This window comes from Corvus kubaryi, unplaced genomic scaffold (genome assembly GCF_017639235.1).
Source record: "Corvus kubaryi isolate FWS band 111438036 unplaced genomic scaffold, C.kubaryi_AGA036_p1.0 37398, whole genome shotgun sequence".
Classification (NCBI taxonomy): Eukaryota; Metazoa; Chordata; class Aves; order Passeriformes; family Corvidae; genus Corvus; species Corvus kubaryi.
Genome location: NW_024581137.1, coordinates 37479267 through 37493326, shown reverse-complemented (window position 1 = coordinate 37493326; position 14060 = coordinate 37479267). Strand labels below are relative to the sequence as shown.

The 14060-nt window shown below is 37.3% G+C and overlaps 1 protein-coding gene across 2 annotated transcripts in view; it reads left to right on the top strand.

Annotated features, from left to right (window-relative positions):
* Window positions 1-14060, top strand: part of RUNDC3B (RUN domain containing 3B) — a 50366-nt gene that overhangs the window by 33057 nt on the left and 3249 nt on the right. For both annotated transcript variants that reach the window (XM_042044431.1, XM_042044432.1), the window contains exons 9-10: window positions 13284-13430; window positions 13799-13914. In XM_042044431.1, the coding sequence (XP_041900365.1) occupies window positions 13284-13430; window positions 13799-13914 (263 nt within the window). The remainder of the gene's footprint in view (window positions 1-13283; window positions 13431-13798; window positions 13915-14060) is intronic.

Below are 14060 nucleotides of genomic sequence, written 5' to 3'. Positions count from 1 at the left end.
ACTATTACTAGCATTTTGAAGCAGTGAAGTATGCTGTAATCTGTTGGAGTTCTTCATCAGCAGATAAGAGCAAATTTGGGACTGTAATTCTGTCCAAGGCTTACTGCATTGCTGTTTATAAAACTCTTCAAGGTCCGGTTTAGGATTGTTTGCTCTGTAATTGAAACTATTATAAATAAATATTCTATGCTTTCTTTTTAATGATGCTCTTCTATTCTACTGGCTGCTGTTTTAGGTAGCAAGGCCTATGGCTTCAAACTTTTGTTGAGTAAGGTTTTGTTGAGGTTTCCAAAAGGGTATTTCACAGGCATACAAAGCAAAATGTTTTATGCGTATTGTCAGTGGACTTGGCAGAATCTGAGTCTATATCTATTTCTGCCCTCCACCCAAAAAAAGAAGCGTGAGGTAAGGAATAGGGGTCTGACTTCCTTGATGGTATAGGCTGTTACTGTTGCTAACGTGGAAACCAGTTAACACAGGATCGACAGACAGATCAGCAAGACCTTCAGGTTAAAAATTAGATCTGCTACAGAGAATCTTTTCTGTGTGCAGGTTTACTAAGGGGGTTTGCTATAAAGCATGAAATAAATATGGAGATAGGAGGTCAGAGAAATTTGGAAGGAATTTTTCTTTTACAGCTGCTGTGCTTCATGTTCTGCAATGTTCAGTATTCTTAAATTTGTCTCACACACTTGAATATTCAAACTACAATGAACAACATAGTTTCCAATTTAGTTAAAAGCCATTTTACAGATCTCATGAATACCAATATCTGGAAAATGTTGAAGCTGAAAATTTATCAATTATTCATAAAAGAGTAACATTTTTTTGTGTCGCTCAGCTTAATTGAATTTCTTAGCAATATGCCCACCCATCTGGGGATTGGACCTCTGATTTTGTTGGCAGGTGTCTGATGGCAAATCAAGTTATAAAAGGGAATCTGCAATAGACAACCTGATCATCAGCTCAACACATTTAAGCTAATGCACGGCTTATCAGGAAGAGGTTCAGACTGGACATTGGGAAACAGCGTTTTACCCAGGGGGAGATCAAACACTGGAACAGGCTTCCTGGAGAGGTGGTCGGTGCCCCCAGCCCATCAGTGTTCAGGAGGCATTTCAGTTGTGTGAATTGTAATAATGATGAGCTACTCAGGGCCTTCATTTGCCTTCTTCAGATGTCATCACTGTAGTGTGTTTTTTCCTAGGTGGTGTTGTAGTTGAACACTACAGAACAGTGCTTTTGGCTCCACTCTTCTATAAGAATAGTGTATTTTTAGTGAGGGTGAGGCAGTTCTAAAGGTCTTAAAGTGCTTAAAATTAACAGCTCACAGGAGGACAGCCAAGAGAAGCCTGTGATCCATGGCATGGAAAAAAAAATGAAGAAAACAGTTTGAATTCTGTAACATTCAAATTACAGAATTGTAATATGATGGTAGAGGGATCCCAAATCATCAAGGAACTGCATCCTGGAGTATTCAAAATGTACAAAGGCAGACATTACTTCCTCCTCTATGTTTGTGCAAAGAAATGTTGAATGTTTCTTGAAGCAGAGAGACATTTTACTGTGCACCCCATCGATAAAAAATTTTTAGCATCCCCCCCCAGTGTAGACATATTTATTTATAAGTTGTGCTAATGTATTATTTGTATTCTTAAACATACAAAAATAGAAATTGAAAAGTGTAAGATAAAAATGAAATAAACAAAATGTTATATTTAAAAAATTTTATTAACAGTACAAAAAGGGCTTTTTCCAGTACCCCAAAGGATTATCTTGTGCATCTCACTTTGGAGACCACTGCCTTGAAGGACTAGTTAACTCAGTCAAAGATGTGACTGAGCAAAATCTGGAACCATTGGTCCACAATATCCTTGCATTAAAACTCTTTAGGTCAGCTTAAACAGGCTTTTTTCCCTGATTCTTAGTCTTTCTTTTGACTAACCCACTACCTGTGTTATGAAAAGCTCTGCTGATATTTGTTACTTTAAAGTTCAGATTCTGCATCTGAAATTGATATTTATATAGGTATATATGTATTGATGTATGATTACAAGAGAGATTCCATCAATTTCCTGAATGACTCATCTCCTGCATATTGACTCACTGATGTTATAAAAGCTGATCACTTTAACCCAGAACATCTTTTTAAACAAAGTGAAAAGAAAAGGAAAGCATTGTATGCAAAGCAGAAAAACTCACAAAATGCTTTAAAATTTTTTTCTTCTTCTCTGTGTTTTGCTGAAATGAAAACAGTGATTTGTGTAATGCTTACCAACACAGGTTTCCCCTGAAGAATTTCTTCAGGTTTTCAGGCTGGTGTGCCTGGTGTAAGATGGTACAGCCGCTTTGTCCCAACTGATGTAATTTTTTTTTTTCAATTTATCACGTGTGTGAAATTTACTTTGTAAATTCAATGACTGTGCTGTATTTTATACCACCCTGTTTTTTATCTTTCTCTACTGTTTCTTCTTATATACCCATCTTGATCTGGAGAGAAAGAAAGAAAGTTATGGGGGGAAAAAAAAGTCAGTCTTCCATGTCTGGAATTCTGTCACTGATTAAGGCACCCATAGGTGTGAGGTACACTCGCATCTTATATTGAATTAAGCTTGACTGTGTAACTAAAAATTTTTTGTGTGCGTTGTCAGTTCTTAAAGATAGGTTTAACTTGTCTGGCTGTTACTTCAGAATGAGCCTTTTCAAGGTTCAAACTGTGCTTGTACTCCATTCTTAATGTCTTAATATAGCTTAACATTTTAATATTAATAATTCTTAATATTTTAATATTCAGCAATACTGCAATTTCTATCTGGATAATACAAATGTCTTTGTAAAGACAGGAAATGACAGTGTACCCGCCATCCTGAGAAGCTGGGGTTTTTTCAGTGATACTCTTTAATTGCAGTCAGTGTGCTATGTATGTCTGCACAGCCTGTCACACTTCCCTCTTTTCCAGGCACTGACTGCTGGAGTACTCTGTTCACATACCTTTTTTCCCTATGTTAGCACTGTGTGGAGCTCAGGGTAATGCTCCTTGCCTCTCAGAAAGGTTCATCAGCTCATTCTCTGCAGCGCAGTAGTTCTGTGAGCAGCATGCAGAGTAAATTCATACATGTTTAACTCAAGCCAAAATTGGCTTCTCTGTTTCAAACGCACCATGTCCTACCGATCTACTATGGACTATGTAAAGGGAGATGTACCATATTCTCTGTAGCAAAGAGGATTTCTTTTCAATGAATAGTCATGCCCCATTTGGTTAAAAAACTTGCTTGTGAAAATAGTATCTCTGCTTGCCCTCACTTTGTCAAGATGCCATTTGTAAACTCTCTGGAGTCTGCAGAGTGCTGCCTCAAGTACTCGGCCTGCGAGCAGGCAGGGCAGGGTCAGAGAGGAAGACACAAAGCTGTAGAGGATGTAGGCTAGGGCTGGGCTGTCAGGGACAAAGCAGAGAAAAGCTTCTCCAAGGAAACGGAAGCAGAAAGGTCTGAGCAAAGGCTTTGAAATTTAGCTTGTGTTTTGTGTCTCCTTGTGAGTAAAACTTTAATGTGGGTTGTCTGGTTTTGTAATCCTAGCTCAAAACCTAAATCATCTGGAGAAATAGGAAAGCTGGATCAATTTTTTAGCCCTCTTGCCCTCATTTCAGATTGTCCTCTATTAAGACTTTCCCTTTTTTTAAAGGAACTGAATTCCTCAACTGCTTAAGTACAGTAAATCCAATTTGTTGCAGCTTCTTTATTTCCTCACTGAAAGGAAGTTGAAGATTAAATTTTAATCTTTGATCTTGGCAAATTTCTTCCCTAGAATGTGAAAACTGAGAATGCTAATCCTTCTTTCCATTTAAAGCTTTCATGGATCCTGCTATCAAGCCCTAATTCACATTAGCCATGCTTTTATTTGTAATACTTCCTGTCTATCCTCTGCTTCTCCCTCAGTTTGAGCAGCAGTTTGAAATCCTTAGTATTGCAGTCTGGTTGATTTTCAGGTCCTTCTTTTTTCAGCTTGTCTGGTTTTGGGGTTTTTTTGTTTTGTTTTTTTGTTTGTTTGTTTGTTTGTCTGGTTTTTTACAGCAAAGAAAAAATACTACATATTCTGAGAGAAGTTAAAACTTTCATTTAGGCAGTGTTTTGAATTTTGTCTTTGTGTAATTTTTTCTTTTGAAGTTTGCTGCAGTATTGTAATCCCATTCTGTTTTACAAGGGTGTGAGTTGACAGCAAGAAGGGAAGTTCTGTTTTTAGTGAGGTGGAAACCCAAGAAGACATGGGTGTTTCCTTTTCTGCAAATATAACTGGGAAGAGTTCAGCTGGGCGTAGGACATAGACAGAGAGACTCCTGCAATTCAGAGTGGAACATACAGGGCAAGGTACAGAACTATGTAGAATTAAACAATTTGCAATCAAGCCTCCAATATGATGATTCTATTCTTAGAATTCACATGGGTTTATTGTGCAAGAGGAAGCCAAAAGTTTCTGGGTTGATAGCAGCCTGAAGGAAAAACCTTACGTACAAGATGCAGTAAATAGGGAGGCATTTCTTTTTAAACCCTCATATTTTATTATCTCATTCAGAACTGTTAAAAAAGGTGGTTAAAAGGTTTATTTAAAATAAACTTTTAACATTCTAAAGAAGTTTAAAGCTTTTGAAGCTATTGGTGTCTTCAAGGATGTGTTGGAATATTTACAGCAAAATGTTTTCTAACTCCAAAATGAAAAATACTCATTTTTGCAAGGAGTTTGCCTTCTGCTGCCTTCTCCCCTGCACACCCCTTAGTGGGTTAGAGACCCATAGGGACTTTCCTTTCACCATTTTGCATACTTAATGACCTTAGCATGGCCGTGTGTCCCCTTCCAGGAGTCTCTAACGTGTAATACTAAAATCTGTTTTTATAGTGGCATCTTTCTTCTCTTCTCCCATAACTTTGATTCTGTGGATAAAGGCATCACATAGAAGTACAAGAAAGCTTTAAGTAAGTTACCTGGATGTTAGCACTTCATGCATTCCAAATTCCAGAATATGTATCCAATGTAGGATTGTAAGATTGGTAACAGGGGAACCTGTTAATAATAATAATGACAAGTATTGAGCCTCTGGAGGCCTCAGGGCAGTGCAGTTGCAAATGATGTGCATTCACAGTAGGAAAGCATATTGTGTGCATTATGAGTTTCTTCCTTTGTTAATATACCTGAACTTACCTGAACTGTGGCAGAAAAAGAATACTTGCTTTGGCATAGTAATACAGCAAACATCAGTGTTTTCCTCTTCTAATTCCACAAAGAGAATCATGTCTGGAGCCTCAGGTGAACCTGAGGCTTTGTTTTCATAAAAGAGTTTGAATAACTTGATGCTGCAAATGGAAGGATTAGAAAAAAATAGGTAAAAAATATGTAAGTCAATCATGGTGCATAATCATTAACTGCTGGATTGCGATCATAGAGCCTGAATTTGATCTCTTTGTGCTTTATCTGTTTAGATAAATAACCTTGCATTACCATTTGCTTCTGAGAGTCACAGGGTTTTGTGCTTCATTTCTTAAATTTACTCAACCATTTTGCAGTTTTTTCTCCTGTTTTTACTGAATTCAAAGGAATCATGTTAAAATGGCAAAAAAATTATTGAGAAGACCAGTGGTTTTAGAGAAATTTTCCTGACCTGTTAAGAAGGAAGATCTTGCTTTATTTTTTTTCTGACACCCTTGTAGAAATGTTTTTTTTAAAGGACTTCAGCTATAAATGGATATTTTGTATTTACATCACTGACAAAGGGAAAAAAAATCCTTAAATGACAAGCTGAGTTTGAGAGAATATTTACAGATGGCAAATTAGACAATCTGTCAAAAAAAAAGCATATTTGCTAAGAATCCTCCATTTCTCAGCTGATCCGATAGTTGAAGAGCTGACTTTAAATCTGCTCTTTACTTTTTCAGTAGTTTGGTTGCTGATCAGGATCAGCATTCTTGTTTTCTGTCAAGACCTACTACCTGGGAAAACTGGTTGTGTTGTGCCTGTCATCCTCCTCCAGAGAGTCAGGTTATTTGTGCAAGGACACGAAGAGTGTCAATCACATGCTGCAGTGCTATTTTAATGAGCATATGCAAAGTCAACATATTATGGTATTCCTTTTGGATGTCTGTGTTCTGAAACAAAGTCTTCACTGCAGTTAGACTAGAACTCAGGAGTCCAGCTGCCGGTATTTCTGACAGTATAAACTTCCTCAAGTTATCCAAAGGTCAAGAATATAAAAGGCTGTGTAAAATTGATAACTAATTTTGTTACTGGAGGATATAGTTCAAAATCTCTCTAAGAGACAATAAAGGAGGATTAAAAAATGCTGAAGAAGCTTCAAGGGTGTCTGTTCTGTGGCATAAGTAGTGCCATTGCTGTGACACACAAAGATCTGTTGGTCAGTCAGAATAAGAAAATGTGTTGCGGTAGGACATTCCTGCTTTTTTTTCACTGCAGCAACTGCCTTTAGAAAACCTGCTGGGATCTAACTGCTCTGGGATCTATCTAGGTTGGGGAATAGTGTGTCACTGCACAGGGCACAAATCTGACAGAGATCATATATTGCAGCATCAAACTCTACTGGTAAGTAACTCATTTTCATACCTGCTGATCTAATTTCTCAAAGTCCAATGACATACCAGTCCAGACAGCTCACTGCTGTGCTACAGTACTGACAGCTTGGGAGTTCCCTTTTTATTTTGGAGTTGCTTTTACAGATTTTAGTTATATTCATGTATGCTGTCAATTTAAGTTTGCATTCCATATTTCCTGTCCTAAATAAGGGGTTTTGAAGCTTGTTCTTATTCAAATGTTTTATTTTTTTTAAGCTTTTATTTTCACTTTTACTTTTCACTACTCAGGTAGTTCTTGAACTGGAACACTCATCTGATGTAATTCCCTTTCTTAGGGAATTAGTCTGTTTGGTTTATTTCCTGTCTTCATCTGCTGGTAGGAGGGCAAATTGCCAACTGGACTGGCATTTTCTGGATTTGGAGAAATTAAACCTGCAGGTAAGAAATTACTGGTTTTTCATAGGTATAATTGGAAACAGAACTGAGTTTTGTTTTATTAAACAAAAAAAATCTGTAAATGGAACTTTTGGAATAAGCTTCCAATGAATCTGGATTTGATCTGGGGGAAATTGGAAATCCAGTATAGCTGAAACGAGACCAGAAATTTTATGTGGTTACCCAGGAAAGGTTTTTCTTTATTTGCTTGGACTAAACTTGAGATTAAATTCTATTTACTTATTAATTTTTAAATTCACAGAGGCTGCAGTTACAGTATAGTAAGTGACCAAATATAATCACTGTTTCATGTAATTTCTGTTCTGCATGCAGGAACCCCACATACAGGTTGTATTTTGTCCCTGTCTCTCACTATTAAGTCAGGTCACACTTGCAAGATGCAGAAGTCTTAGATGTATTAATTCGAAGCAGTCATTTCTTAATCTTTTGAGAGGCAGCTGAGCTGCCAAAAGCAGTGCTAGTGTAAACAGAAGTGTTTGTGGGGTTATCTTAGGAATTAAATTTTAAAACCATAAACAAACACAAACAGACAAAACAAAAAAGCTTTGCGAAAAAAAATTTTAAATAGCTAACTTTGATGCTTCATTTTCCCAGTGCCCCCTAACATGATTGTACCAGAACTGAAAGGCAGCAGGGATGGAAATGGGCAGTAACTTGTCAATTGTATTTTATTTTTGTGTGTGTACTGTACAAAAATATATCCTGCATGTGGTTAATATTCTCAAAACAATAAATCATTAAATAAACAGCTCAAAATACTAAAAGTTGAGGAAATGTGCAAGTAAATATTCTGAAGGGTACCTGAGAAACACAGGGTCAGCGAACAGTAGAGGAGAAGGATGTTTATTGGAAGACTTCACTAATCTCACATTTCCCAGCTTCTTAAATACACAATTAAGGAACTGAGAGTCAAAAGCATGCAGAGATACTTCTGGGAATAGCTATGTAAACCTGATGAATACTTTGGCTGCTTCTGTTATTTGTGAATAAAAGTAAGTAAATTTACAGGCCTGGAGGGAGCATATGTATCTGCAGACACTTATTTCCAATTTGGGAGTATGTTGGTATTGATTAGTTAATGACTCATCAGTAATCTTTTGTAATAGGCTGGAATTCATTAACAGGATGTTTTTAACTGAACAGGTTTTTTTGGTTTTGAAGAGGAGCCTAATTTTAGTAGTAGTTCCTGGTATAGAGAACAAGAAATATAAATGTAAGGGATATATTTGTTCGTTTCTAAAAATGTATTTTAGTATTAAGATTTAGATACATTAAAAATGTATTTTAGTATTAAGATGAGAACATCTTAATACTAAAAAATAAATTTGCCAAACAAATTATTGCAGTAGTATTTTCAATTTGTGTGGAGTTTTTCTTTTTTTTCAGTTATTAAAAATATCCCACCACAATTTAAGTGTCATAAATAGGGTATCCTGGGACAACATGGCAAGACTGTGTATGTTACACTACCCTTATATGTATGCATTATGGAAAAACCTATGCTGTGAAGTAGTACAAGGGATGTTTGGTTATTTTAAAAGAAATGCCCTGGTTTCAGCTGGGATAATTTCCTTCCTAATAGCTGGTACAGTGCTGTTTTTTGGAGTCTGTTTGAAAATAGTGTTGGTAATAGGCTGATGTTTTGCTTGTTGTTGAGTGTTCTTTCTCTGCCTATCTATTCTTAATTTCTTTATTTTTATAATGCTTGCAGAACTTGAAACCCTATATGAAGTTATTTTACAGAAGTGTTGGTTGGGGTAAGGACTGCTAAGGGTACAACTGTTTCCTTTCTGCAGGTTATAAAACAGCTACTGCTACTTTTCGCCAGCATGATTATAAAGAGATGGAAATAATTGTAGACACAGAAGGTACCAGTTAGTTGGATGAGAGAGGGGAAGTTCACTGACTCTTCAGAAAATCAAGAATTTTTTCATACCTAGATTAGAGAATGTACCATAAATGGACTTAACCCTCTTACATATTCTTCCTACACTGCACAAAACCTTCTCCACTCTGCAGTCCCACTGTGTTAATCCAGGATACCCTATTCAGCCGTATCTCACACACAATATGCTGGTCTTTCATCAAAAAAGTCATACAATCTCTTACTAAGATCCACTGTATTCACCATGTACCAACTGCCTTCCTGAGATTATTACTTTTAGCCACTGTTTTTACGTTCTTTTCCAGACTGATGAAAAATTAACAGGAGTTAACAGCTTGGTGTATATGCTTGTTTTCACTCAGATTTAATAGTAATTCCTTGGTTTTTAGCTTCTCTTTAGTAAATCCTATTGTCTCTCTTAGCCTCTTTTCTTTTTGAAGTGTCCCTGCTTTTACTCCTATATTAAACAGCTTAACATACTGTCCACATACTTACCTTGCATCATCCTTAAATCCTCACATATACAAAACCAATAGAACCATGTTTCAGTGAACTTTATTTAAAAGTAGAACTACATACTCATTGCACTCCTGGTGATGAGGAAAAGTCCTGCTTCAAACCCTGCAGCATCTCTGCCCAGAGCTGGCCAGCACTGGTTACACTGTTTGCATTCTGGGGAACGGTGCACTGGTGTAGAAATTCAATATGCCTTAGATAAAATAGGTTGTTGTCCTTTGAGAGCTTTTAACCTCTAGAAAGTGTTTCTCTTCTCTGAACAAGAACAGGACAGCAATAGATAGTCTTGCACAGCTTTTTTTCACATTGAGTTTTGAAATTTGTATTTGCTTTTTTCCTTAAAACTTGATCATGTTTTCTTCCTTTTAAACTTTTTCTACAGTAAATGCTTTTGTATCCACCTCTTTTGCTGTTTTTGAATATTTGTAGCAGGATCATCTTGGTGATTAAGAGTGTTAGGATTCTGTATGCTGGGTAGACATGGCGTTTAGGGACATGGTTTAGGGGTGGACTTGGCAGTGGCAGGTTTATGGTTGGACTCAATGATCTTAAAGGTCTCTTCCAACCTAAATGCTTTCATGTTTCTGTGCAGTTTAATACTTCGACTCTTCCAATAAGTCTGGTTAAACAAAGGCAGTAGCAGTTTTTGTGTATCAAGAGAATTGCTCTCTGGAGGTAATGCCTTTATAATGACTCTCTGCTGCAGTGAAATCTTATGACACTTGGAAAAATGTCTGCAGAAGAGGAAAGAGCTAAATAATCTACAAAGCTGATAAAATAGGTGGTAACTAATAGCATCGGGTGTAAATATTTTGTCTAACTTTCTATCGTCTATACTACTGGTTTATATATATTTGATACAGTGTTTGGACTGACTTTATAGTTTCAAATCTATTTTTACATATTTTTAAAGATTCAAAATAAAAATTTTAAGGGAAGAATAGTTAGTTCTGTATCCTACTTGATGCCTGGTTTTCTTCCTGAGCATGCTGGAGTGGTTTAAAAAGTGATCTACCAAAACTATCTTTAAATGTTATGTTAAAATCCCTGGAGAAGTTTGGCGAGGCTTTGCTTCAGAATTTCTTTGTTCACACAGAAAGGGTGAAATTTCAGGTTAATATGGTATAAAGATTTGTGGAATATAGAAATATTAGATATATTTAATATAGAAACCAATGTCAAATGCAAAAATGCCACTATTAGTAACTTGTCTGTAGATGTGTGTCTGTGATAGCCTACAGGGGTTGTCCAAATGGAAATTTGCATATACGTGCTACCTGTGTGGATTTGCATTTAGGCACTGTGGGCATAGTTGTTCATATAAACTGTGTCCTGTTATGAAACTTCTGTGAAAACATTCAAGATGTCCTTCTGAATGAGGAGGTGATGTAATGTACCTGGCAAACCTTGTAAGAACTTGCTATCTCACTGTTTCAGTTTCCTCAAATCAACAAACCTGTAACAGCCCTGTGTAATGCTCAATGTTCCCCATGGGATTAAGGTTATTACATGGGGAAGTGAATACAATACAAGATATTTGAAATTATTGAGAGCTTTGAGTTACCAAAGTGGTTATTCCTGTAGATCTCTTAGAGAGGAGGGTGAGGGGGTGGATTCCTGGGTAGAAAAGTTGATTGTTTACTTGTATGAATGCTGAGGGAATTAGTAATCTTGAGAGAAGTTTCTTGAAACTAGTTTCAATCACGGTGGTGCTTCATCCCCTTCTTGTACAGTAAAACTCTGAATCTCCTCTGTCAACCTCAGCTGCTAAAAATTCCTTACTGAGCTTACTACTGTCCTACTTTGTTTTGTGGGAAATTTTGGCTCTTTGGGCACTGTTATGTGCCCTTACAGAGGTTCTTGTCTAAGCAGTTCAGATACCACCAGAATAAAAACTGCATTGTAAAAATAGACCTGTTGACAATGTTACTGGAAAATTCATGTAAATGTATGTGTGCCATGAATAGTTATTGAATTTGCTGTGCAGTTTGGCATTTTGGATAGCAATATGGCATTTGGCTTTGAACTTCTGAGTACATTTGGTATGGAGATGAGTAAATTAGCTTTTGCTTCAGGCCAGAGATAGTCAAACTCATTGTAGAGCAACATTTTACTACTGTCTAGTACTTTGTGGATTGGAGAACTTAGAAAACTCAATTACAAAATGATAATACTTTTATTTCTAGTTATTCTACAGCAGTATAAGGGCAAATCAAAGGTTGCCTTGTACTATTGGAAAAAGGCTGGTCCTGTGTTGGAGCCTAAAGAACTATGTACTTTCCTTATTTCTGTATGACTTTTGGTGATTTCCAGTACTGGCATATTAGCTTCCTAATTTCCAGAATTTTAGAGAACTGGTTTGCTTCATTGGGAATACAAGGCAAAACTAATTTGAGCATTTAAGATACTCAGTTTACAGTTTTTCTATCAGTTATAGACATAAGTTACTAGAAACTGTAAGGTGATAGAAAACAGAATAACTATGTGTTACATTTTGCCTGAAAGCATACAGTGGAATTAACATGTCTGGTTTTTAGTTCATTCTGCAAAAGTATTGAAGGGGGAATGAGAGGGTGCTCAAAAAAATTTTTTTTGCAAAAAAATTGGTGGTGAGGGAAGCATATCACATTCCCATAGTGGGCTTGCAAAATACTGGGTTGTTAATTACCATTATGCTGGCAGATAGAACCTTTTAAATGCAGTTGCTCTTCTTTATTGCTTTTGTAGAAGGATTCAAATTTTAACTTTTTTTTGGTTCATAAATATGCCTCAATGCATTTCTAAGTTGCTTCCCCTAGGAAAAATGAACAGTTTAGGATGCTTTGTGGAAATTGCAGTCTGTTGGTCACTTGAAGTAGAACATCTGGATGGTCACTAGTGGTGTTCCCCTAGGCTCAGTTTTGGAGTCAGACCTGTTTAACATCTTTATTGATGATCTGGACATAGAAATTGAGATCACCCTCAGTAAATTTGCAGATAGCACCAAGTTGGGTGGGAGTGTTGATCTGCAGGAGGGTAGGAAGGCTCTGCATAGAGATCTGGACAGACTTGATCAGTGGGCTGAAGACAACTGCGAAAGGTTCAAGAAGGTGAAGTGCCAGGTCCTGCCCTTAGGTGACAACAACCCCCTGCAGTGCTGCAGGCTGGGGGAGTAGGGGCTTGACAGCTGTTTGGGGGTGCTGGCTGACAGATGGTAAACATGAGCCAGGAGTGTGCCCAGGTGGCCAAGGTAGCCAGTGGCATCTTGGCCTGTATCAAGAATAGTGTTGATCACCCTGTACTCTGCACAGGTGAGGCTGCACCTCAAGTACTGTGTTCAGTTTTGGGCCCCTCACTCCAAAAAGGACATTGAAATGCTGGAGTGTGTCCAAAGAAGGGCAGCAAGGCTCATGAAGGGTCTAGAAACCACATTCTGGGGGAGCTGAGCGTGTTTAGTCTGGAGGAGGCTCAGTAGGGACCTCATCGCTCTCTACAAGTACCCGAAAGTTTGTAATGAGTGGTGGTCAGTCTCTTCTGCTGTGCCTGCAGTGACAGGACCCAAAGAAATGGCCTTAAGATGAGACAGGGGAGATTCAGATTAGGTAGTAGAAAATTTTTTTCACTGTTCAGGTGATCAGGCATTGGAATAGGTTGCCCAGGGAGGTAATGGAGTCACCATTCCTGGAGGTGTTTAAGAGGATTTGGGTCTGGCACTGGGTGATGTGGTTTAGGAGTTACAATGGCAGTGCTGGGTGATGGTTGGACTGGATTATCTTGAAGGTCTCTTCCAACCACAGTGATTCTGTGATCATCTGTGTCCTGGTTTTCCTTTATCTTAATTGCATTTAATAGACTCTTTTTTGTATTCACAGAACTGTGCTAAAGAATAATGACTTGAGGTCAAGACAAGAATTAACTACTCACCTCACCAATCAGTGGCCTTCCCCAGGAGCTCTGGATGTCAATGCTGTTGCCTTGGACACTCTACTCTATAGAAAGCACAATCAACAATGGGATGAGTAAGTTTAATATTTATTTTGATTCCCCCTTACAGGAACAGGGAGATGAAAATGATGTATTTCCCTCAGCATACTTTGGAACATATCCTATTGGAGTCACTTGTTACAATGTACAAGGATCAGCTGGTAATTAAAATCAGTTTCTCTTGCTTACCATAAAAATTTTCTTCCTTCGGATTAATTTTAAAAAAGGGCAGAACAAGAAATCATTGCTTTAGGAAAGAACTGGCTTAGGAAATAAACAAAAATAGTGCTTAAGAGAAGAAAGATTAACTGCATAGGTTTTTAAAGAAAACTTTTTAAGGAGAGTTGAAGATAACTTGTTATAGCTTTAAATGTGTTGCTATCAAATATTACTTGCTTTGCAGGAAAAGTTTTCAAAGTCTGGACCAACTTTCAGCAGAAGTTAGTCTTTCTCAATCCTCTCTGGATCCAGGTCACTCACAAGATGGGAAGCAAGATGGAATTAATTTGTTAAATGAAGGTACAGAGCCAGTCTAATGTCTTCCTTTAATTTTGTTCTTCATAGCTCTGAACTTCAGTCCCTGTGAGACGAATTTTCAGTGTGAAGAAAATATGCATTGAAAAACATGATTTTCATTATGTTATATGACTTGTTTCACTTTCCCT